The 25,488-nt window shown below is 53.1% G+C and overlaps 1 protein-coding gene across 1 annotated transcript in view; it reads right to left on the minus strand.

The window, feature by feature from the left end:
* Window positions 1–20,981, minus strand: part of Tpcn2 (two pore segment channel 2) — a 30,507-nt gene extending 9,526 nt beyond the window's left edge. The window contains exons 1-13 of the mRNA XM_021203798.1: window positions 20,828–20,981; window positions 17,197–17,261; window positions 16,252–16,328; window positions 15,736–15,913; window positions 14,207–14,323; window positions 11,024–11,130; window positions 9,322–9,397; window positions 6,252–6,351; window positions 5,385–5,450; window positions 4,614–4,678; window positions 3,863–3,963; window positions 3,300–3,381; window positions 3,076–3,162 (exon numbers count right to left, since the gene is read on the minus strand). Coding sequence (XP_021059457.1) covers window positions 3,076–3,162; window positions 3,300–3,381; window positions 3,863–3,963; window positions 4,614–4,678; window positions 5,385–5,450; window positions 6,252–6,351; window positions 9,322–9,397; window positions 11,024–11,130; window positions 14,207–14,323; window positions 15,736–15,913; window positions 16,252–16,328; window positions 17,197–17,261; window positions 20,828–20,888 — 1,182 coding nt within the window. The 5' untranslated portion in view covers window positions 20,889–20,981. The remainder of the gene's footprint in view (window positions 1–3,075; window positions 3,163–3,299; window positions 3,382–3,862; window positions 3,964–4,613; window positions 4,679–5,384; window positions 5,451–6,251; window positions 6,352–9,321; window positions 9,398–11,023; window positions 11,131–14,206; window positions 14,324–15,735; window positions 15,914–16,251; window positions 16,329–17,196; window positions 17,262–20,827) is intronic.
* Window positions 20,982–25,488: the final 4,507 nt, after the last annotated feature.

Raw genomic sequence — 25,488 nt, forward strand, 5'->3', positions numbered from 1 at the left:
GGGGGGGGGGGGGGAGACTCGTGCAGCCTCACGAGACCCAGAATTTTCTGAGGCACATTCGACACCAGCATGGAACGTGACTGCAGCAGACTCATGCTGTGAACCACGAGGGAAGCCTGAGATCCCTGTGAGTCCTCCCTGAGGTGACAGAGAGAACGCTCCTACTGCCCCCAGCAGAGAGACTGTCCTCACACATAACAGTACGTTCCAACGAGAGAACCGAACCGCTGACTTCCTCAGTGGCTGGCAAAGGTCACACTTCTGGTGACAGCTCTCAGTGCAGAATGGCCACCAGAGGGGTGCAGTGAAGAGAGTTCATCAAGAATGGTTCATATGGGAAGATCCCAAACTCCATGAACTCCATGTCAGGTATAAGCCGATGCCTACGGTGACGTGAGGAAACGTCCCAGAGAAAATGTGGGACACGTTGAACGGAGTGAGTCCTCTGGGAAGGGCCCTCCACAAGTGGCCGCCACTTCTCAGTTGATGCACCAGCAACACCAGCCCACTGTGAGTACACTTCCTGTCAGCATGCAGCAGCCATGCAGTCCTGGTACCGAGAGCTTGCAGCCTGACCTGCTGACACGTGAGCTAGTGTGCAGGGGCGGCCTGCCCAGAGGTCCCTAGGGCCTCTGCACACCCTTGCCTCTGCTGCGGACAGCGTGTGGTATGGTTGCTCTCACTTGCCAGGGGCCCACAGACCAGCACTGTCAGGATGACCAGAGTCGGTCTCTTCCCAGAGGTCTGGGTCACACCTTCTTCACCGGAGTGTGAACAACACTTCTCCACAGAGACCTGCGTCTGGCTGGTCTCCTTCTAAGGTCATCCTTGCTAGGACACTGTCCCTCAGCCCCAGAGCTCTTCTTCCTTCTCTACAGCAAGTCTTTCGTCACACCCGAGACTTCCTTGTAGAGAGGGGGCCCTGTTTACATTTCCGTTGTGGCTTCTGCCTGACTGGAAGCTCACTAGCACCATGGCTGAGAGAGGTTGAGCATCTCCATCCCATCATGCTCAGACTTAGCCGAACGCAGCCATGCACCCGTAGAGCTGAGCTGAATCCATCAGGCTCCATGTGACAGAGGGTGCTTCTGGGGAAGGCAGAGAGGGGATGTCTGCACTCTTCTCTCAGAGCTACAGTGGTTGCTCCCCTCACTGAAGGACCTTTCGGAAGCTTTACACTGTCTCCTCTGCATGTACTTAGCTCATGTCTCAAAGCCCAATTTTAAGCTTCAGAACTTGGACCACCAGAAAGAGCATTCCCCAAGCATGGTCATGCATGCCTTTAACTCCAGCTCTCACAGCAAACACCAACCAGGGCTGCAGATTGAGTTCATGGACAGCTATGGCTACATAGAAAGACAAAAAGAATCCAAAAGGTAGCTGGGAAAGGGGGGGCTAGGCTGTTCCCAGCCTGAGCTTACACTAATGGGCTTCGATTGTCCTTCATCTACAGCAGCCTGACAGGCTCTCTCTCTCTCTCTCTCTCTCTCTCTCTCTCTCTCCCTCTCTCTCTCTCTGTCCCCCCCCCGGAGGCTGGCAAGCAGCAGCCCAGAGAGAACCTGGGCGGTCCAGCAGGTACTACTGGGTAACTGCTCTCTTGCCCAGGTCTGACTGTACCTGGGAAAGGCACACCTAGCCCATGTGGCCTCCAAGAGCAGCCTCCTGAGGCAGCAGACCTCCTACCCAGGCTGGGAGCCATCACCCATAGCAGAGCCTTCCCAGTCCTGTGAGGCTCATCTGTAATCGCTGCAGCCTGTGACCAACAGCAACATCTGTTCCAAGTTGGGGGACCCTCTGACACCTCAAAGTCCACCTGGTCCAAGCAGAGAGCTGACGGCAGGACAGATAGAGTCCTCTGCTAATGCATCACTGTCATTAGACTCCTGGGCCAAAGGTGGGGGCAGAAGTGATACCCCCAAAGACAACAGCAACAAATGCATGCCTCCAGAAGCCCTTAGGAGGCCTGAGAAGAACATGGTTTTAAGACAGCCACCTGTGCCAGGTGTGGTGGTGCACGCCTTTAATCCCAGCACTTGGGAGGCAGAGGCAGGTGGATTTCTGAGTTCAAGGCTAGCCTGGTCTACAAAGTGATTTCCAGGACAGCCAGAGCTACACAGAGAAACCCTGTCTCGAACCTCCTCCCCCCCCCCCAAAAAAAAAAAAGACAGTCACCTGTGATGGGGAACTGAGCTGACAGGGTGAGCGGACCATTGTGCACAGAACTCCCACACTCAACCCCACCCCTTCAGAATGAGATGCCTTTTCCAGAGGTGGCTGTGTGAAGGCAGGGGGTGGGGGTGGGGTATCTTCTTTAACATGCCTATCTATGTCCTTGTAAGAAGGTTTGGGGACATACACACAGATAACGACTATATGCAGACACAGGGAGAAAGCCACCGTGGGCCAGCCATAAGGAGAGGCGTTGGGAGGGACTGGGACTGTGACATCTCCAGATCTTAGGTTTCCAGCCTAGGACATGAGACATTAAATGTCAATTGTTGTGGCTATGTGTCTGAGTCTACAGCAGGATGAGTAGCCGGGTCACACAGCAATGAAACTGTTAAGGCTTCAAGCAGCAGGACACATCTGACCCCATCTTTGTCTGTCCCCACTCAGGACCCCGCTTGGTCCTCTCAGGGCTGGTTGGCAGAGACAGCAGTCCCTCTGCCTGCCTGAGATACTGAGCCATGCCTGGAAAGGCTGCTCGCTCCAGACACCCACATTGGAACATGCAGGCACTCTTGTCCTCTGGCTGAGCCTGAAATGGAAGCCAAGACCCCCCAGGGGACCGTCCAGAATGAGAGGCCAAGACCTTGGAGAGAGCCAGCCTTAGACCTCCCAGGGGAATGGTCAGAGGAATTTGTCTGAGACAGAGAAATGTTCTGGGTCAGGCTCGCCCAGGCCATTTCTCCGAATAATAAATGTCATCCAACAAATTCTCCAGCCAAAGGATTCCCACTGCCAATCCCAGGGACCGGGAATTCAGGGCAAGCAAGTCCTGGCAGTAGTCTTTAGAAACACCATTAGCCTTTGTGGCCCCGGGCTGGGCAGATGGCACAGGCCAGACCTACTTACCTCTTTGACCACACCTTTGTCAACCTCATCAAAGAGTTTCTGGAACTCATCAGCCAGCATCGGGCGGCCTTCATAGGACTGCACCTTCTGTAGAAGGAAGGCCAGGTTGGCCACTAGCATTGGGGAAGGGATGTCTGAACCCCTCCCGACCATCAGCGGTAAGCACCGGTGGGACTGACGACCCACCCGACAGGAGCTAGGGAAGGCCCAGGGAGAGCAGAGACCTGCACGATGGCTTGTTTGTGGGTTTTGTTCAGCTGGGTTTTCTGAAGCACTGGCAGGAAGTCCTCGGGATTCACCCCAACTCTGTGGCAAAGAAACCCCAGCCTGGTGAGCAACATCTAACGCCAATTCCTCCAGCCTGAACTCGGCAATGTATCCACCCTGCTGCATGGAAAAGGAGCCTCGGTGAGCTTCCACCATGAGCTGAAGTGCCTTACAGGTCCCATCTAAGATCCCCTGGAGATGCCCCCTTAAAGAGGGACAGCTGCCACTGAACAGCCAAGGCCAGAACCTTCTCAGTAGCACACCAGAGCTGTCTGCAATCCTTTCTCTCCCCACCTGGCGGTGTGGATGCCTGCCTGAGACACAAGTGGGCTAACAGGCAAGACAAACAGGATAATGGAAACACTGAGGGCTTGGTAGCCCATACACAGCTCCCAGTGGAATACCCAGTCTGGCGCCAGCCAGCAGGGGCTGCTTAGGAAACCCCTAATGAGTACCCTACTCCCCTTCCCAGAAGCAAAAGACCATATTGTCATGGGAGAGGACTCCACCCGACACTCACAACTCGGGAGTGGCTCCAGCTGGCCCAACCCTGGAGGCAAGGACTTCGTAGGCTGCTCGGGCCCCCAGTCGCCGCCGGAACAGTGAGGTCTGTAGAGATTTCTAGAAAGAGGATAGCTCTGAACACCCAACTCTGGCATTACTCACACACGTCTTGATCCCTGCCCACACTGCCCCGAGGAGTGGCTAAGGGGGAGCCTGGGAGGCTCCAAGAGAGGCTGTGAAGCAGCCCCTAGCTCCTTAGGCATCAAAGGACAGTCACACCACTAGAGGGGACAGTTCTCAAAGGAGGGAGCCCAGCGGCCCTTTAATACAGTTTCTCATGTTGTGATGACCCCCAACCATAAAATTATTTTCAGTAGGAATTTTAATGTAAATATATGCAGGATATCTGAGAGGCGCTCGCTCCTTTCGAAAAGGTTGTTCATCACCCCCAAGGGGTCATGGGTCATGACCCATAGGTTAAGAACCACTGCTCTAAGGTCTACATTTCCTCTCTGTGCATTTAGGGGATATAACAGATACCCCAGGAGTTGTGGTCTCTAGGTGTTTTCCTCTTGGGTATGGAAGGGCAGGGAAGGAAACCCTGGGTAACCATGGCAACACCTGTGCTACTGAAACAGCCCATAGCAAAGACAGTGTTTCTGAGCTGGTCCACAGAAGATGGCAACCAGCTTCCCCCCCACCAGGGTCAGTTTGACTCAAGGCCTACTCTGCCTGGCCTAGCCCCACAGTGGCCCAGGGTGACTCACCATTAGGTAGCCACGGAACTGATTATAGATGATGGCTGTCAGCAGGTTCATCAGAAATAAGCTTCCTGTGAAACAAACAAGCAAACAAACAAAAGCAACAGACCTGACCAGAGGACAATAGAGCAGTGCCTGCAGCAGCCAGGGACCACAACTGTCCCCGGGCTCAGAGGTCTCAGCAAGCCTGGGTACAATGGCTAGGGGCTCAGGATGACTGACCACAGTCAAGTTCACAGAGTTCCCTTCTGCCTCACAGCAGGGGACACACACAACCCCCAGACCCCTGCATCCTGGTCCATCACATCACCATCAGTGAGGTGGGGTGAGGTCAAGCGTACCTAGCCACAGATAGATCAGACAGGGCCACCAAGGGTCACATGCCACCAGGAGGAGAGTGGGGAGGGCATGCTAAGATGAAGCTAGGGTGGGGAGCACACTGAGGTGAAGTCCTAAGTTGGGAGCAGGCTGAGGTGAAGGTGTGTGGACAGGCTGAGGTGAAATTACAGAATGGGGATACACTCACTAAGAGGTCAGGTGAAGGTGAAGGTCTAAGGGATGAGGGAAAGCTAGAAGATGAGGACAGGCCAAGGTCCAGTTAAAGGGGGTGGGGGAGGGGAAATTCCAGGGTGAGGGCAGACTGAGGCAAAGTTACAGAAGCAAGCCGAGGAGAGTTAGAAAGCAGGGAACAGCTACAGCCAGCCACTCCTGAGCACGGGGACCCTGTCCCACATGGGTGAGCGCCACCCAGTGCCACACAATCCCACAGGCACTTACCTATCAAGGTGAAGACTATGAAGAAGAGAGCAAAGGCCCGGTTCTGGGTATACGCAGGGATCATCACTGAGACAAAGGGAGATTGTGAGATTAAACACACACTGCAGCAGCTGACCCCGGTTTCCATCCGGACCCTTCCTCACCAGACCTCACAGAGCAACTGGGAACTTCCTGTTCTAAGTCCAACCTCAAAACCTTACAGTACCACCTGGGATAGCAGCTCAGTTCTTCCCTGGTGGGCCTCCCCGTGACCACACCCCAAAGCCACACAGCTCTTCTACAGTGACTGGCTCAGCAGGGTCGGGCTGCACAGCACTTCTGGGTTGGGAATCCCAGGGCTGCCCTAAGGGGAGGTCCCCAAGGTTGTGAGAAGACCTAAGACCAGGGTAAATGGCACTAGCCACGGTGGCCAGGCCACAACAGAGCTCAGAAGGACCGTAGCCATGCCATCCTGGAACAGCCCACGTGGGAGGAGTTGGAAGGACCTGGCAGCACCCAACCATGGCCTGCTAAGACCAGGAAGCTCTCACACTTGATGCTCCTGAATGGCGTGCACCCTACAGCAGGCCCAGGCAGTGAGCAGGAGTGTGGCTAAGCCCCAAAGAGGCCACCATAGGAACTGCTCACTAACACCACATCACCACAAACTATCAGACACTTTCAGTTTCTCCAAGGAATAAAGTGACGTGATAAAGGGAATGCAGAAAGAAAGAAGGGACTGGAAGGGGACCCAAACTGCCAAGGGGTGAGGGGAAAGGCAGCGAGTGGAGGCTAGAATCTTATCCTCATACGAATGAAAAGGGCTCACACACCCCAGCCACACCACAACTCAGCCTCCCACCCGACCCTCCCAGCCTCCACACGCACCGTCAGGGTTGTTGGAAGTCGTCAGCAACACTAGGAGTGAGGTTAATGCTTCTGGAAGGTTCCGGAAGTAGGCCAGCCTCTCCTTGTCCTGTGCTTCATCCTGTGAGCAGATGAGGTAGCCCTCTGGACCTCTGTCTCCCAGCTGAGGTCTTAATCTGATGCAGCTCCATTCAGTCCCACAGCCCGGACCATACACCGAGCAAGGGGCGGGGTCAGCACCCTCTATCTGTCTATTACTTCCCAGCAGGCTCTGCTCCACTCACCACCGGGCAGGTCAGGACCCAGGGCCTGCAGGCACCTGAGCAGGCTTACCACCATAATGGCCTATCCAGAACCCAGTAAAACCCTGAGCCAGCCTAGCGGAGCACAGCAGCCTGGCAGCCAAGCAACCGTATGAGGGACCAGCCAGCCTCCTTGGAGCCTGTCAGGCACTGTGTACACAGTGAGGAAGAGCCAGGGGGCAGGACAGGCAAAGACCCAGACTGGAAAGTATGGCCTCAAGGAGGCTGCCACACTGGGTATTTCTAGTGATGTGGGATGGGACTCCTGGGAGAGACCTCAGTGCTCCTGAAGCAGAGGCCCTTGAAACTCAGAGGCTATGTCCACACAGCTGTGCCTTACCATAGCAGACAGCAGGGTAGCCATGCCTGGGCTCCCACCCTCTGCCCTTCCTGCAGAGTCCTGACATGGTGTTTAGCAAACTTGGGTAGTGCATCTGCCTAAAAGAAACCTCAGCTCCAGACTCCTGAACTCCACGCTGTCCCTGGAGCCACCCTGTGCCTACCCAGCCAGAATGTGGACGGCGATGTAAACAGCAGACAGTGACACACAGGACGCAGACTGCATGCACACAGAACCAGCTTTCTCCTAAAACAACTTCAAAGTCAAGTCCCTCTGCCACCCAAAGGCCAACTCTGCCAGCAGCCCAGCAAATAGTCACCTGCCACCGACCCCGACCCCCACACCCCCATCCCCACCAGAGCAAGACCCAGGAAAGCACTGACCCCAGGTCCCGCTCACCTCATCTACAAAACACCACTGTCACCCGTCTGCATCACATGGGGACAGATGAGTGACTGGTGGTTACAGATGCCACAAATCACTAGGGCTGTGGGACGTAAATGTCACAAAAAAGCAACTTGGTTGACAAACATGCTAAGCATGGGACCAGGCAGCCCAACGTGGGCTCAGGACAGGAGAGTAAATGCCTTCAAAGACACTGCTCAGCTAAGGGTCCCAGAGGACAAGCCATTTCTCAAGGACATGTCCAGGGATTGCAGTATCAGAGGACTAAAGCCAGCCTTCCAGGGTCTGAAGCCATCCCCTAACCCACTGAAGTAAGCTCAGGGATAGTTTGGTGTTGGCTGAGGAAGGTTCTAGCACCTGCCTCAGTTTACAGACAAGGACAATGAGGCTTAAGGGTGATGAGAGCCCTCCCAGGCAGGAGCCCCAGGCCTGGCCCATCTCCCAGGAGGTCTCTTGCAGCACCCTAAAAAAAAAAAAAATCTACTGCTTCCACAAGCTGTGTGGGCTCTTCTGAGCCATGAGCCTGTGGCAGCAAAGGGAGCCCTGGGTTCCCACCCAGTCTACTGTCGACACATCGTCACAACCCTGATGACACAGTCTGTGAGATGGGAATGCAGCACTGTGTAACCACATGCCAAACACCAGCTCCAATGTGGTGAGCAGGGTGCGGATAGCAAGCGGGCTAGCTATAGGCAACGCCTATAGAAGGGGCCCAGAAAAGGTGGGGTGCTGCGTCCTCAGAGGGCACAGAGTCTGGAGACCCCGAGCTGGGCCTGGACATGCAACAGGCTCTCCACCTGTTCCCCAGGCCAGGGTGGCAAGATTGGAGATGGACAAGGGACTCAGCATGGGTCGGTCCTCACAGCCTCCTGATGAGGACAGAGGACAGGCGATGAGACCTTGTCAAGATCGTGGCAGAACATCACCCTCAATTACACAACCTTCATCCTGCTCAGCCTGGTTCCCCTTCAAAGGGCAGAAACCCAATCTGCAGGAGGAACTTTCCAGTAACTCTGGCTATAGCACTCCTGTGAGAGATCCACACACTCGTCTTGAGGTTGAGGCTATGGCCGCTGCTGGTCCCACTCGGCCTGCTTAACCCAGGTTCGGAGAAAGAGCAGTGCCATGGTCATGGGAAGTCACACACAGGTCTCAAGGGTGTGGCAAGCAGTTCGGTCACTGCCCCTACCCCCTATGGACATGCAACATAGGCCCAAGCACTCACTGGACAGGAGACACATCATGGAGACACCTACAAACACAGACATAGAGACACCACACAAAAACATGGAAATAAAGACACAGAGACAGACATGGAGACACATCCAGACATGCACACAGAGATATACCCTTCTACAGACATCAAGGCATATCCAAGACATGCACACAGACACACTCAGATATAGAGAGACACTTAAAAACACACTCATACATACACATGGAGACACACCCATACACAGACTAATGCATAGACATGCATACTCACAGACACTGAGACTATCTTGTCTTCCCCACCCCGGCAGCACAGCTCCATGATTATCACCTCACTCTCAGGAAAACCAGCCATGACCACACCTGCTGTACCCCACAGCAGATAGAGGATGGCCCAGGCTAGAGGACAGTGACCTGGCCTGGACATAGTCCTTGTTAAACATGAGGAGAGACAGAACCTAAAGAGGGACAATCAAGGCAGATGTCCCCACAGATGGACAGGTAGACACCTCCCCATGGCAACAAGTTCTAGGGTCTCAGCCAGAGTCAGAGGCCAGGAATTCCGGCAAGGATTGCTGGGACTTGGAACAAGCGCCAGGAAGGGCAGCCCTGGCTGAGGAACCTTCAAGCCACTGTCAGTGAAGCAACCCTCCTGCATGGAGGAGGCAGCCAGCACAGAAGACAGGGTGGACAAAGGTGCCGGCAATGGGAAGACAGGCCCTGGGCTTAAGCGGGGTCATGACACACTTCCTGGTCTGTTACCCGTGGCTGCTCGGGCTACTTGAGAGCAGGCAGGCCTGTGAGCCCCACCTCCAGCCAAGACCACACTTACCTTTTCACCAATGGTGAACAGCAGCATCCCGATGATGGTGAAGAGACACAGGTGGATGGCCAGCAGCAGCCCGACACTGGGGAAAGATGGGACTCAGCACAACACAGCCCAGGCCACGCCCCAGAGAGGTAGGACATCATCCTGCCCATGGCCTCAAGCATGGGCACAGGGTCCCCTTCTCTCCTGAGGATTTTCAGCCCTGGGACAGGGACCTGAAGCCACGCCTACCCCTGCTGACACCTCTATTTGTGGTAGGACACAACCCCAGGGACATGCCATGGACCAGGACACAGAGGACAGAGGTCACTTCCATCTTTTTGGGCTGGATATCAGGAAGTCACCCAGGTGGCCTACCAGGAAAGGGACTGGAGGCAGACGGAGGGCATGGGTGACATTTTCACTGGCAGGAGCCAAGTGGGCTTAGGAGGGATCTGGGGAGTTAAGGCCCCAAAGAGCTGCAGGGCTTCCAGGCCAGCATAGCTTCATTCAGTGTAAGAGGAAGTTGAACTGAAGCTGTACAGACAACCACGGAGAAACAAGTCAGAAACGAGCCATCTAAATTAGGCATGGTAGGTCTATCTGTAATTTCTGAACCAGTCTGACCAGGATCTCAAGCACTGCCCACTGACCCCTGAAGGATGCTGGGCTGGGAGTATCCAGAGAGCTGCCTGTAGAGGAATTTTAATTCAGCAACATGGCTCCTTTGGCTGGAATACACACATCCTTAATACACACCTTTAATCCCAAACAATGTCGGTAAGCTTAGTTTATAGAAGGAAGCAGTCATGTTTGAAAGTGACATCTAATTAATTAAGGGGCAGATAAAGTAAGGAATCTGAGAAAGATTTGACAGAATGAGTCAGGATATGCCCAACTCCCATGGGAAGAAACAGGAGAGGCAGGTTAAAGGCAGAGCAGGGAGAGAGTGGAGTCAGTCAGTGCAGTGAATGCAGTGCAGTGGAGCTGAGCTCACTCAGTCAGCTGGGGGTCAGTGCATTGAGTGCAGTGCGGTGGAGCTGAGCTCACTCAGTCAGCTGGGGGGTGAGTGCAGTGCAGTGGAGCTGAGCTCACTCAGTCAGCTGGGGGTCAGTGCAGTGAGTGCAGTGCAGTGGAGCTGAGCTCACTCAGTCAGCTGGGGGTCAGTGCAGTAAGTGCAGTGCAGTGGAGCTGAGCTCACTCAGTGAGTTGGGGGTCAGTGCAATGAGTGCAGTGCAGTGGAGCTGAACTCACTCAGTGAGTTGGGGATCAGTGCAATGAGTGCAGTGCAGTGGAGCTGAGCTCACTCAGTGAGTTGGGGGTCAGTTCAGTGGATGCAGTGCAGTGGAGCTGAGTTCCTTCATGAGTTCATGCCATTCAGTGTAGGTCAGCAGGGGCAATTGAAGCCAGACAATAAGGAGTCAGAAGATTAGAACAAATTACCAGAGTTAGTTTAAAGCCAAGCAATGTGATTCAGTGAGAAGCTGAGAGAAGCCAGATTGAATCAGTCAGCTTGGAGAGGAGTTTGAGCCAGAACAGCTGAGTTGAACCAGCCTGAGTTCAGAAAGAACTAGAAAGGATGAGCTTATTCAACGGTAAGCCTCTGAGACGACAATTACATCAGGTGAATAAAAGCTACTTTTTCAGCTGCCCCAACCATACCCACATCGGAGCAGGCCCATCCTCTGGACTGGCCTGGCTTGCAGCTTCCAGCCCCCATGCTCACCTGGCCATTTCTGGTAGTGACCACCGAATGCACTTCAGGGTCTTCTTCATCATGGAGGAATTCTGCAGCAGGAAGAAGGGGCGGAGCAGCCGGCGCACCCGCAGGGGCTAAAGACAACAATAGGAAACTGTGCACTGGGCCAGGACCATCCACACCTCCCTTCCAGAGATTCCAGAGCCTGGAGAAGGGAGTAGTCCCTGTGCATCACTCCAGCCTTCCTGAGCCTGAGGGTCACACTGTTGACAGCTCACGGCCTTCCCAGTACCTTGGCCTGATGCCTCCCCAACCACTACTCACTGTCCTGGCTTCCTGTCCATCATAGCACCTGTCACATTGATATTATCTATGGCAGCCTCTTTCTAGCACCTGGTACAAGGGCATAGCAGTACCAACACATGACAGGCTCCTAAGGGACCCTTCTGAGGGTTTGTTGGTCCTCCTAGGCTGTGCTCATACAGAAGAACCCCAGAACAGCCAGAAACAGACTGAGCAGGCAACAGGAACAGCAACAACCAGAAAAGCGCTCAGGGCTCTGGCCCAACCCCAGATGCCCTGCCTGGCTCTCATGACTGAGAGATCAGTGCCCTCAGCTCCCCAGAACACCATCTACCACCATCTACCACCCACAGTAGCAGCCCAGAATCCCAGGGTTCCCCAGCCCTCCTGACAGTCATTACCTCTCCAGGAACCTGGACCACCTCCTGCCTGACATACAGGGACATAAGAGCTACTTACGGTCCTGCTAGCTGCTTGGGCCTATCAATGCACAGACTAAGGATGAGAGAAGGTACATCCACTATCTCCAAGGCTGGTCACATACCACACTGAGAATCACAACCCAAATCTCAGAGTGGAGGCAAGCATCCAGGTGGGGGTGGGGAGGCTATCACAAGCACCAGGGCCTGGCAGACCCCATGTCATCCGACCCATCTATCAGGAGGACTTCACTGGATAGGAACCAAAGCTGCACCCCAGGAGTCTGATCCTCCCCATCAAGACACCCAGCACCTGTGGAGTGCTTCAAGAGGGTCCTGCCAGCTGCAGAAGTTATGGGTGACATGGCAACCTAACCAGAGATGGACTTCATGTGGCATGACATCCTTAGGTGGAAAAAGTCCCTCAGAGAGAGGTGGCAGACGGGGGTCCTACTAACTGGACCTGATTCCTGAAAGCAGAGAGTGTTATGCAGAGATGTGGAGGATTGGAAACAAGGGGTTTGGAAGACATACATGGATAGGCCCCTCCAAACAGGCACAGAATGCTTGGGGCCCAGAAGTGTTTAACCAGCATATCAACTCAGTGGGTCCTACAAATGCCGAGCCTCTGACCTCAGCTACACACGACATAGCCACCAGGACAGGAATAAAGGCTCTACCTGGGACCAACGACACATTCACCATACAGAAGCAGAGCCCAGCACAAGACCCTCCCTACATGACCCCAGATGACAGACAGCACTGTGTCCTCTCCATGCAGCCATGCTCCACCCTCCCGTCCACAGTGTCTCATCAAGCACCACTGCCCCGGAACTTGAAAATGACTCAGTGAACAAGTCCCACTACCTCAGAGTGACATGTGACACTGCAAGGCAGAGGAACCCTCGTGTAGGGAGGACGCCAGATCTGAGGCCTGCAGGAAGGGTCTCACGTTTCTACTGTTCCCACATGCTGAACTCTATTAGTCTGGAAGTATCCATTTCCAAAGGCAGAAGGCACCAAGGACACACTGGCCCCACCAAGTGGGATCCTAACTTGTCTAAAGGAAGAATCGCCAAGTCCAGAAGACAGGACAGGGCAATAAGGGACCTCTAGGGAAGACTCCAGCTGTGGAGAGTGACTCAGCTGTAGAACATGTGACCAGCGTGCACAAGACCCATAGACCCTGGCAAGGGATGACACAACATTCTTGTATTTAAAAACAAAACAAAAACAAAAAACCCAAAGAACAAACAACAATAACAACAACAAAAACAAACCAAAACCAGGCAGAACTAGAGGACCCACATCTAGGGGTAAAGGTCCTGGTCTCCATGACAAACCTAGCCAGCTAACAAGACACAGGGACAGCAGCAGGCTATAAGGGATGTTATAAAGACTAATTAGACAGCCAGGACTGCTCTGTGGCGGTGGCTCATTCACTGGATAGACTCTGTTTTGTGTATTCCGAGAGCCTCTTTCCCTTGTCTTTTTCCCTGGCACTACATAGGCATCCTTGGTGCAGTTATAGTTGGTGGCCAGCTGAGAGACCCTTGGGAAGCATCAGAAAGAAATGATGGCTATACAACTGTCCCCTTCCTGTTCCAAGAAGGCATGGGCACCTCTTCCTCAATCAGAAGAGGAGCGACACCTTTCACGAGAGGGTAAAATACTGTCCTGAGTGGACATAGGAGGTAGAGGCATCAAACAGCATGGAACGAACGGTGCCTCCATCTCCCGTCAGCCTCTGCTGGGTACAGGAGCAGAGACCCACCACTCATGCATCCCCAGCAGCTCCCTGTCGGGTCTAGGGGAGGCTGTGGGCTGGTAATAAGAGACAGCTATACATCACTGGCTGTCCTTACCAGGCAGGACCAACCCAGAGGGTAGAGGACAAGCCAGCTCTGCAGCCCCTCCAGGGCTCCAAGTGTTACTTCCCATCACCCTTCTGGGTTCCACTAAGTCCCCCCACACTACTGTTAGACCCTCTATTTAATTCCCACCAGTACACCCACCTTCCCAGCACACCCTAGCAGATCCATGAAGGCCAAACCAACCTGTTCCTGCTTCTCTGCCCATCACTACCTCCCAAGGTTCTGAGTGCTTCTGAGGAAGTATGGCATTGTGGTCAGAGCTGTCGCCCTGGATGAAGCTTGCTTACTGCTGAGCTCAAACAGCTCTGGGTGTGAAACACACACAGTATGCTGGGACACCTCTCTTCTAAGGGGCCCCAGGAGAGTTCACTGAACCTGAAGGACCAGGAGTCCCAATGACTTGGACCCTTCTTCTTGCTCCTCTCACCAATGGGACACCACAGAGGAAAGCTTGGCCTTCGAGCCACAGCCACTTTCCTGCTGTGAGGGCAGGATCCCTGGTAGGGGGAACCAAAGCCCTCCAGGATAGGGACTTATAGTTGCAGAGGCCTCAGCTGTATCTGCCTGTCACACCCACAATGCTGCCTCCATCTCGGAGCCCACGTACCACCTACCTCCTCACAAGCGAAGCTCAGCGAAACGATCCAGTCTACCACAGACACAACCAGCACCACCAAGTAGGCCAGCAGCCACAGGTTCTGCTGCAACTGGGCCTGCCCCACCAGGTAGCCCTGCAAGAGATGGGAGGGGTGAACAGCAAGCCAGGCAGACACGGGCCTGCAGCCAGGCAGAGGGCATCAGGACACACGCAAGGGTGTGGACACAGAGTGAGGAGTTCCAACAGTCTGGTCCCCACGCACTACTGATGGGGAGCCGAGTGTGGAGCAGGGGTCAGAAAGCATACATTCATGCCAAGGCAGCTTGGGATGCACTATGCAACCTCAGGGGTGGTAGTTGGCCTCTCTGGTCTGGTTCCTCACTGGTGACAGGGGTTCCCATTAGCTCTGTCTACCTAAGCCACCAGGGTTGGTCATGTGAGAAGAACATTCCAAAAGACAGGAGAATAGACAGGAGGATAAACAGGACACACGCTGGGTGGGTTTGGCAGCCACTCCAGGAAGTCAGTCCAGGAGGTGGGGCCCTGCCCATCCTGCTCTCCTGATGTCCCACCATCACACCTGCCTCCAGAGGTCAAGGCCTGGAGATAAAATCATTTGATCTCTTTCACCTTGAGAACACACACATGCACCGGCCATTCCGACCAGTGAATACCAAGTTCTCACCAGGTAAAACCCAGAGCTACCTATCATACCATGGGCAAAGATAGAGATGAGAAACTGCCCTGACCCCGCCTATGTCACACACACACACACACACACACATACAGGAGCGGGGGGACCAGCATTCAGTTATACGTCTCAGTCCGCACACTCACTTGAGGATACAGGGCAGATGTCAGACAGTAGTGCCACCCAACAGACAGGCCATAGGAAGAAGCAGCTAAGGGAATCGAGGGCCCCGGCCAAGGCTGGTGAGGCTACAGACACTACAGTACTACAGGCAGCCCACAAGCTGCACTGGGAGGGTCACCTCCATCACCAGAAGAATCTACCCACACATAGAATCCAGTCAGACACACAGCAGTCCTGGTGGGGGAGACACACCACTCACAGTACATCTAACCCCTCTACTCTTTAGGGATGGCAAGGTGAGCTATGAGGAGAGACCACCCACAGTCTCATGCAGCTAGAGTCTCCTCTCACGAAGGCCAGACCTCCAACAGCTCCCAGGCTGGAACAGTCCAGACCCAGCTTCCACACAGGGTCCAGATGTGGGAAAGAACCCAGGCCTGGATCACGGAAGTGCTTCAGTAAGTACACAAGCTTGTTCCTAAGCCTAAATGTCTAAGTTTGATCCTTAGAAACCACAGGGTAAATGGAGAGAAATGACTCCTTCAAGTGGTCCTTACGGGAGTGCACCTGAGTGTGTGCATGTGTGCGCACACACACACACACACACACACACACACACACAGGCTTTTGTTCAAAGTGCCAAAGCTCACTAGCAACCACCCAACGAATGCTCTGGCATCTGGACGACACCAAGAGCTCTGTGGGTAGCCCCCGTGTACCACACACCTCACCTTCACAGAGAGGTCAACCAGGAAGATGAGCAAGCAGAGCGCCTCAATTGTCTCAGTCAGGCCACAGGGCGGCTGCCAGGGCCGGGAACGGTAGCGCACATCGGCAGTCTTTGTGAAGGAAGATGGGACCTCCATGAAAGCCAAGACCAGGATCAGGAAAATGGTGAGGCCCAGCATGCTGGAAAGGAGGCAAACGGTCTGCGGGTGAGCGGCTGCTGCCTGTCCTGTCGGGTGCACTAGGGTCCAGGGGTAGAAGGCAGAAGCTAGTACTTCCTGGCTATGGCGACCGTGCTTGGTCAAGTTACATGGCTTTGCCCAAGACTCAGCGGCTAGGCTGACCCAGCATCCTAACGAAGAATCTTTCTGGCCACACCTGGCTCCTCCCTGGAGGAGGAACCAAGGGTCAGCTCTGTGCTCAGGAGGATTGGAAGCATGGTGAGCTCAAGACAGCGTAGGGTTAGCCCAACCGCACCAAGCAGGCCTGCACAGCCAGGTCCCACTGGGGAGCAGTCTCACCGTTGGCAGACGTTCGAGTAATACCATCGGTAAAGCCACAGTGAGCCAGCATCCATGCGGTGGTAGATGGAGCGGTACTGGAAACAAAAGGCATATAAGCATGAGATAGATCCTCCCCACGCTAAGCCACACACAGAATGAGACAAGCAGAGACCCTCCAGGGCCACACAATAGAGCAAAGTGAGTCGGGTCCCTGGGCCAGTGCTGCACACAAATGGGCTTTAGCATGGCCCCGAAGTACACAGAGAAGTTTAGGTTGGGCCTCTCCACATCCCACACACTATGTGTGAGTTCTTCCAGTGCTCTATACACACAGGGCATGAACAGTGTTTCCCCGTGATACACACAAAAGAGCTTGAGTGGGGTCCCCTCTGTGACACACACAGATGGGTATGGGAGAGGTCCTCTTAACACCACATATGTGTATGCCCTGACTGTACCAGCCCACTACACGTGGCCCAATGCAGTGCTCCAATCTCCTCAGAGGCAGGATGTATCCAGGTGAGCTATAAGTAGCCAGTCTGTGTCGGAGAGACAAAGCAACCCCTCACTAGGTCTCACCATTAGACCAGCACAAGCCGCAGACCTTGCCCAGAGGAGAGAGCTCCCTTGGCACAGGCTAAGAATGTGCCCTCTGCCTGTGTGCCAGGCTCTCTTTTTTCCAGGCAAGGACAGCTGCACTCTCCAGGACATCTGTATCCACCCTGCAGATGCCCCCTGGACCTGGACCTAGCACACAGGGTAGCCCAAGACAGGCTTCAGTATGTGCTAAGCCAATGACCATGACTCCAACACCAAGGAGATGGCCTCCATCACAGGCCAAGAGGAGAGCTGGCTCCATGTGCCCGCCATTGTGTCTATCCTAAACTCGAGGCACCTGCCCCAGGACAGTAAGGAACAAAGGGACAGGGCAGACTCCAAGTCAGCAGGGCAGCCACCACACACCTTTATGGCGTCTTCAATGAAGACCACAGCCTGGTCTATGCAGAGCCCCTGATCAGCTACAGCGCCTGCAGGTAGAGAAAACACAGCAGGTGAAGCAATGGGACGGACAGCACAGCCTCACCTCTCCAGGATGAGCACGTGAGTGATGGAAGCCAGCTGATGCTGTCTGCAGCCAGAGGCCCTTCACTCCAAAGTGGATTCCAGGCCAGGCCAGAGTCCCAACCAGGTAAGAAGCATATGGCATGGGTAGAGAACACCAGGCCCTGAGTAGAGGCAGCTCTAATCCACGGCCATCACTTCCCAGGGCACAGCATGCACAAGGACACAGAGGCAGTGTGCCCCGCAGAACCCTGGCCTCGTACACAGGACTCAGACCCCGCCCCCATCTAACAGGGCATGTGCAGGAACGGGGTCCCTCTTGTCAAGTAGATGCCAATGGCTACCTACTACTTGGCTCCCAGTGTACTTGGATGCCATGAGGCAAATGTGGTGCAGGAGCCCCTGGTGCTCAAGTGGCTCCCAGAAGGGGCTGCTGACCCTGCCAGCCCATGCCACCTCTGCCTCCTGTTCAGCCAGAATCCTCCACTGTGAGATGGGGTGACCGCTCTCCAGTGAACACAAGATTTCAGACCAACCTGGGGATCTACAGTCGGACCCAAAGGCTTTGCTCTCACTCTCCAGCCAACACTAACAACCACTGAGCTCTACTCCCTCTCACCCCCCACCTCAACCCCTATCCTCCGGTAAGCGGAGGACGTGGGGGACTGCTCATCCCCAACAGTTCACATCACACTTGGAATCGAGGTGAAAACCCCAGCTTATCTCAGCTTGTAGTTCTGGTTTTTATAGATTCTGCCCTCGTGGGGCTCACAGGAACCATGCCCTGCTAAGAACAGAGCTGTCATAGCAAGAAACCCTGAGGCCAGGGCAAGACCATGGGCAGAGCCCCACAGTGTGCCCTCTGCCTCTGGAGAGCCACATGCTCCAGTTCTCGGGGTTCATGGACACCCCAGAGGATGACCAGAGTTGCACCTAGCCAGGCCTCAACACCCTATCAACCAGGACCTCAGTTTCTCCACTTGTATGCCCATAAGGGTTATCCTAAAGACACCCTAAATGTTTCTAAGACAGTCTCCGAGGGTTGTGGGTGTGGGCACTCCCGAAGGTTTCCTGGGACGGCTATGAACAGGAAGCCATACTGCTGTGTTTCCCGGCATGGCAGAACTGAAAACCAACTGGCCCAATGTGCTGAGGGCAGCCTGAGAGAGCCTGGAAGCCTAGCCATGCCCTAGAGAAGGCAGGCTGGGCGGGAAGCCATGACACAAAGCCCCTCCCACCTAGCCTCTGGCTGCTAGTGCGGAAGATCCTGAAGAAGGCCCCTCCCACTCATACCTCAGCACCCATCACACCCTGCAGTAGCCAGAAGGGGCTCATCACAACCTCTAGGGGGCCTGTCATGGGTTTCTGGGGGTCCCCAATACTCAGAGTCCACATTACACCCTATCCTGGTACTTGGTAACTCATTCTGCCCACCCACTCCTGCTGCTTTGCCACACCACCCCAGCCACACCCACACATTCTGAACTTGACCCTGCCAAGGCCTAGCTCTCAGGAGCCTGTAAGCTCTTGATCAAGTTGTCTACCAGAAAACTTTCCTCCAACTTGATAGTCCAGACTCTCTCCAGGGCTACTGCCCTGAGCTTATCACTCTAGGTGGCAATGACACCTATAACCCCAACCATCAGAGCCAGGGGACTTCTGCTGCACACACAGGGTCAGAATGAGGCAAAGTAAGGGAAAGTAACAGGGGCTCAGACACTGTCCCCCCATTATATCCTCTACTCCCTGTCAGCCGGGTCTAGGTCTGCTCTGCCTCTCCCTCTCCCTCCCCCTCCCCCTCCCCCTCCCCCTCCACAGCCATTCTAGATCCCTATCCGGCATGCTGTGTGATCTTGCACATGCCCCTCACCTCTCTGCACAGGTTCCTCCCCGATTTTCCCAGCAGGACCCACAGACGAAGGTCCTCCACTTTGCAGTTGGCCCACAAGTCTATAAGCAACCTCCCCCTGTTTTACAGTGGTCAGGAACAAGATAAAAACCACTCTATGAAACCTTTGACAGGGGCCAGTCAGGTGGGCCTGGTTTAGCAGGACACAACTGTAGGGACCCCCTGGGATCCTTGGGAAGGCCTGCAGCAACATCTACCCCCTCTGAAAGTTTGACCACAGGGCAACCAAACTCAGAGCCGAGACTCTCTCTCACCCACTGGATGCTGGCCTGGAGACTGAACGGTCCATTCTCCTAGACAGCCCAGTCCGGGAGATGCAAATACAGAGAGTGTTGTCTGGGTTCTCAACAACCCTACCCCAAACCACAGTGTTTGGACAAAGAGCCTCCAGAGTTTCTCATCCAACACTGCCCAGTCTTCCCAGAGAGTGAGTCTCTTGTGTGACAATGCCCAGCATTGAGCCTTGCCCCCACAGAGAAGACTAAACCCACCACTTGTCCATCCTGCAGGGGCAAGACTTAGTAGCAGCATGGCACTGCTATCGTGGACATCTGTCAAGACCCACACACCGGACTCCACAGACTCTCTCTTTGGGTCCTCAAAATGTGCCCCCTACCCCACCAGTCTGTTACTACCCCTTGTATTGAGACCCCAGCTAAGTAACCTGACGAAGACCCACACCCAGCAACTGGCAGTCCCAGAAAGGTCCCCAGATGCCATAACACCAAGTACGTGTCCCCTGAACCATATGCCCTGTCCCTGACGAGGGGTTTCAGCAGAGAAGGAGGAGTAGATGGACATGTGGTCACCTCAGTGTCTAGCTTCCTCGTCCTGTGGCCTCACTCTTCAATGAAAAGGCGCATGCTATGGGTAAAGGGGGGGGGGGGCAGTGTGCCAACCCAGGCTGCTCCCGAAGAGGGAGGAAAGGAAGTTCAGAAAGGGAAGTTTGAATGACCAGGCCGCCAGCACACACAGGACAGTGACCACACCAGAAGGCAGGGCTGTGACCTTAGGTAGGTCAGAGGTGAGGAGGGCGCGCTCTCTCCCTCTCCCTCTCTCTCCCTCTCTCCCTCTCTCCCTCTCCCTCCTCCCTCTCCCTCTCCCTCCTCCCTCTCCCTCTCTCTCCTCCCTCTCCCTCTCCCTCTCCCCTCTCTCTGCCTCGGTTTCCTCATCTGGGAAATGAGAAGAATATACTCCTGCCTGTCAGCCAGCATCCTCTGGAGATGACCGGAAGGCTGACTCCACTCTCCCTGGACTCAGCAATGTCCCTGACCAAGGAAGGGAAAAGGAAAGAAGGCCCAGAAGCACTTGAGAGAACAGGGAAGGAGACCGCCCTGGCCTCGGGCCACCAGCTTCAGCCCTTAGCAGCCAGAGCAGCACTCCAAAGTCGCTCACACAGGATGTTCGGCCACTTACTGCCTGGGGACCATGGGCTGGAGAACGCTTCTCTCCCTAAGCCTCAGTTTCCCCATGAGGAAGAAGCTAGAGCGCTGCTGTAACCCCAACATTTGGAAGGCGAAATCAAGAGGATCTGCAGTTCAAGACCAGCCTGGCTACTTGAGACCCTGTCTCAAAAAGTAAGGAAAAGAAGAAAAGTAAAACTGAAAGTGGCACCTCACTCACCAGAGTGGACCTGGCCACTGCCTCGGTCCCGGCCCAGAAGGGGCTGCTCTTCTGCCGCCATCCCACCACTATCACGGGCCAGACGGGTCCCAGCCGTAAGAGCCAGGCGTTCCGGAGGAGGAGCTCTGTGATGACTCCCAGCAACAGCCAATGAGAACGGAGAGATCCCTCTGGAAGGCGGAAGCAACAAGCCCCTCCTCCAATGGGTGGAGCTCCGCTTCTCTGCAGCGCCAGTGGCAGAAGGCTAAGAAGCTAGGCTATCAAGGAAGTTTTTTAATCAGTGCAAATGACTACTATTCCCTCCCAGCCCTAGGAATGTCAGAAGGAATCTCTTCTTGTGAGGGAGTGGGTGAGTGAGTGAGTGAGTGAGTGAGTGAGTGACTGACTGACTGACTGACTGATTTACTGAGTGAGTGAGTGAATGAATGAATGAATGAATGAATGAATGAATGATTGAGTGAGTTACTGACTGATTGATTGATTGACTGACTGACTGACTGACTGACTGACTGACTGACTGACTGACTTAGTGACTGACTGTCTGAGTGACTGAGTGACTGACTTAGTGACTGACTGTCTGAGTGACTGACTGACTGACTGACTGACTGACTTAGTGACTGACTGTCTGAGTGACTGACTGACTGAGTGACTGACTTAGTGACTGACTGTCTGAGTGACTGACTGACTGAGTGACTGACTGTGTAACTGGCTGACTGACAGAGTTTGCTTGCTTTTTATTTCCAGAGCCTTATAAGACGCCAGGCAAGCTCTCAACCCGCGGCTACACCCAAAGCCCAGAAGTGTTTAAGCAAGCATTTTGCATGACTCTGACGCATGTGAGTACTGTGTACAAGGGAGTGATCACAGAGGTCATCCCCCACAAAAATGAATCTTGAGTTTCTCTTCTGAAATTAAACAAACTAAATCTTGAAACTGGGCATGTTGCTACACAGACATGGAATCCCAGTACTACTGGTAGCAGGAACCTGAGGATTGATGCCAATCTGGGGACAATTCCAGGAGAGAAGGGAGGGAGAGAGAGAGAGAGAGAGAGAGAGAGAGAGAGAGAGAGAGAGAGAGACAGCTGTAATCTGTTGCCTGTCAGTCTTGGAGGTCAGAAGTCCAAAGATAGGACTATCTCTTGAGGCCTCAGAAGGCTGAAATCAGGGTATGGCCACTCTACTGGGGCCTTTTTATTTTTTTCTTTTATTATTATTGTTGTTGTTGTTATTGTGTGTGTATATGTATGTGTTCATGTATATGTCCATGTCTGTGTGTACATACAAGTGCAGGCATGTTCAGACATACCACACAGTACATGTGAAGGTCAGAGGACAACTTTCAGGAGTCAGTTCCTGAACCTCAGTTCAGTCAGGGACTGAACTCAGGTTTTCAGGCTTCCATGGCAAATACCTTTCACCACGTCCTCCTCTCGGACTCTCCTTTGCCCATCTCTACAAGTTTGTTCCCTGGGGAGGGCAGTTAAGGCACATATATCAGCCGGGCGGTGGTGGCTCAGCGCCTTTAATCCCAGCACTCAGGAGGCAGAGATCCTCCTGACAGGTCTCTAAAAGGAGACAGACAGATCTCTAAAAGTTTGAGCCTTGTCTAGAGTTCAAGGACAGCATGGGCTACACACAGAGAAACCCTGTCTGGAAAAACAAAAAGCAACCAAAAAAAAAAAAAAAAAGTTACCTAAGACATAAGGCTTACCGTGTTCAAAGCCAGCGCAGCCGGGTGGAGCCACTCACAATACTGTACTGAGGTCAAATCTGTTGTCTCATGCCCCATTCATCTGGAGATACTAAAACTACACTGTTTTCAAACTGACAATAGTTTACAGTTCTATGGTATTTATTTATTTATTTATTTATTTATCTATCTATCTATTTATTTATCTCAAACATGTCTTGCTGAGTAGTCCATGCTGGCCTCAAATTTACAATCCTCCTGCCTGGATCCAGGGTAATCTCTGTTTCTTTAAAAATTTATTTTATTTATTCATTTTGATGTGTGTGTGTAACTAAAAAAAAAAACTATCTAATTTAATATAAGCAAGGTCACAAAGGGTAAAAGTCTTATGTAGCCCAGGCTAGGGAGCTAGTTCAAAGATGAAGGCACTTGTCATCAATCTGAAAACCTAAAGCCCACCCCACCCCACCCCCGGAACCCATATTCCGTGTGGAAGAAGGAGAGAACCAGCTCCTAAAAATGGTCTCCTGACCTCTACCGCGCACACACACACACACACACACACACACACCACAGACCTGGTATCCAAGCACTCATCTATGGCAACCATTTGATTTGTAACCCCACTTCCAAGGATGCAGTGCTTCCGTCTGACTTCTGGGGGTGTAAGACTCCCAAAAAACGGGGAGACACTTGCTCTAGTCTCGGGATGGCACAGACCCCTGTGAACTCACAAGAGACCGTCTTTGATGCAAATCACATGAGGCTTTATTCAGGGTGCCAGAGCTCTGGGGACAACTCTTATCCCACACAGGGGGAGAGGGACCTTTCTTTTTATGGATCCTCCAGGGGGAAGAAGGGAGGAGGGGATTGGGGATTTCCAAATCACATGGCCTTGGGCCATCAATCTGACAAGTTTTAGCTTCCTGATTTGAGATGATTTACAATGAATGGGTATAGGAGGGGTGAGGGGTTGGAGTCCTGTGCAGGAGCAGGTTACTGGGGAAGTTTTTTACCTGTAGCCTAGCAACCAAAGCCCACAAATTCTTGGCAAAAAGCTATAACAAACGCATAAGTTCACACAACAATCAGGGCCCGTGCAAACACAAATTCAAAAAGTATTCAAACTATACAAATGTTCCTAAGCTACTGGGGGGTAATAAACTTTTTCCCTTCACCAGCAGTAGAATCTATTTCATCAATCTAGGGTTTTAATGATTTCTTTTATCTTGTCAAAGCCTTACAGGGGCACTAGGAACATGATGCACACACATGCCAACAAAACACTCAGACACAGAATATAAAGTTTAAAGATGAAATTTTCCATAGATAGGATGGACCAATGCTCAAATTAACAACAACAAGAAGTCGACAAGAGGCTGGCACTGTAGCTCGGTTGTGTAGCATTTGCCTCTCATGAATATGCCCATTCCTGATTATTCCAAGGTTTCTTGATTAAGCTAGGAGTCTGTGTCTATTGTTTAGGATTTTTAAAAGGTTTCATTAAGTAAGCCTGATAATTAGATGTCATCACCCTGTACAGACCAGGCTCTGTGAGTTCAAGGCCAGCCTGGTCTACAGGGTGAGTTCCAGGACAGCCAGGGCTGCTATGCAGACAAACCCTGTCTCAGAAAAACAAAACAAAAGACCCGGAATTAAAATCTTTTTATCTACCCCACCCTGTAAGACTTCTATGCAGACATTTCAATCCTCCCAACTGGTGACAGCTTTGTTTACATAAAGATCTAGGGCTCTATCCTGGATACCTGATGGCTTGGAGCAGTGATCCTTTTCCCTCTCTGTTCTGGGAATCTGATGGTCTGGGGCCGTGAGCCAGTCCCTTTCCTTCCTTTCCCCAACACCAGTTCTTTTCAGACTAGCCAATCGAATAAGACTGTGAGGTTGGGCTTTGGCCAATGGAGAAAAGACACAACCTCCACCTGAATTAGAATAAAAACCAGATGTACTTCCAGTCTCAGCGTGTCCCCTCTTCCCAGGTGGACTGACTGTCTTGATGAAGAGGCAAGTCTGCCTTGTCCAGGTACTTCAGTTGGATTATTTTCTTTGTGGTTGTTCTTTTTTCTTTATGACCCCAAACTTCCTCCCTTCTTTCCTTTTCTTTTGTTTTGTTCTGTTGAGACAGGTTTTTCTCTGTGTATCTCTGGCTGTCCTGAGACTCAGTGCTGCCCACGTTGGCCTCTGTTCAGATAACTCACATGTACGGTATCAACTGGCCGTGAGAAGGTGTGTATTTCTCTACTGTGAACTGCTGGGCGGGGAGCCAGGCTGGCAGGGTGTGTCAATGTCTGTTGCTTCCTCACCTGCTCAAAAAGGAAGGGTAAGCTGCTGCGACAGGCCGTGGCCCTCGGTGCCAACTGCACGAGTAAGGAACGTGGCAGAAGGACTGAGAGGATCAGAGCAGGGAAGAAGAACGGGGAGAAGCCCACGTAGCAGGAATGCAGTGTCAGGAAGTTCAGTTTAACTGGACTAGCTGAGGGACTGCCCCAGTAAACAGACCAACAACCTTATAGTCTTAATTATTAAACTTCAAGTGGGTCCCCCAAGGGCCTGTCTGTAATGGGCCTTAACCTCAGAGATCCACCTACCTCTGCTTCCCAACGGCTGGGATCAAAAGTGTGTGTAGCTATGTAGTGTTTTATAAAAATAAAGGGAGAAGGAATATGTTTGGTGGGTGTGCAGTCTGGTGTAGGGGAAGGGGGTGCCTCTGCGGGCCCATGCCGAGGGATCAGCTGTAGGAGATGGTATAGTATAGAGTTTATTCAGGGCATGGGGAGGGGAGTTGAGAGGGCAGTAGAGAAGCAGAGAGAGAGAGAGAGAGAGAGAGAGAGAGAGAGAGAGAGAGAGAGAGAGAGAGAGAGAGAAGAGAGAGAGAGAGAGAGAGAGAGAGAGAGAGAGAGAGAGAGAGAGAAGAGAGAGAGAGAGAGAGAAGAGAGAGAGAGAGAGTAGAG

Source organism: Mus pahari, chromosome 1 (genome assembly GCF_900095145.1).
Source record: "Mus pahari chromosome 1, PAHARI_EIJ_v1.1, whole genome shotgun sequence".
Classification (NCBI taxonomy): domain Eukaryota; kingdom Metazoa; phylum Chordata; class Mammalia; order Rodentia; family Muridae; genus Mus; species Mus pahari.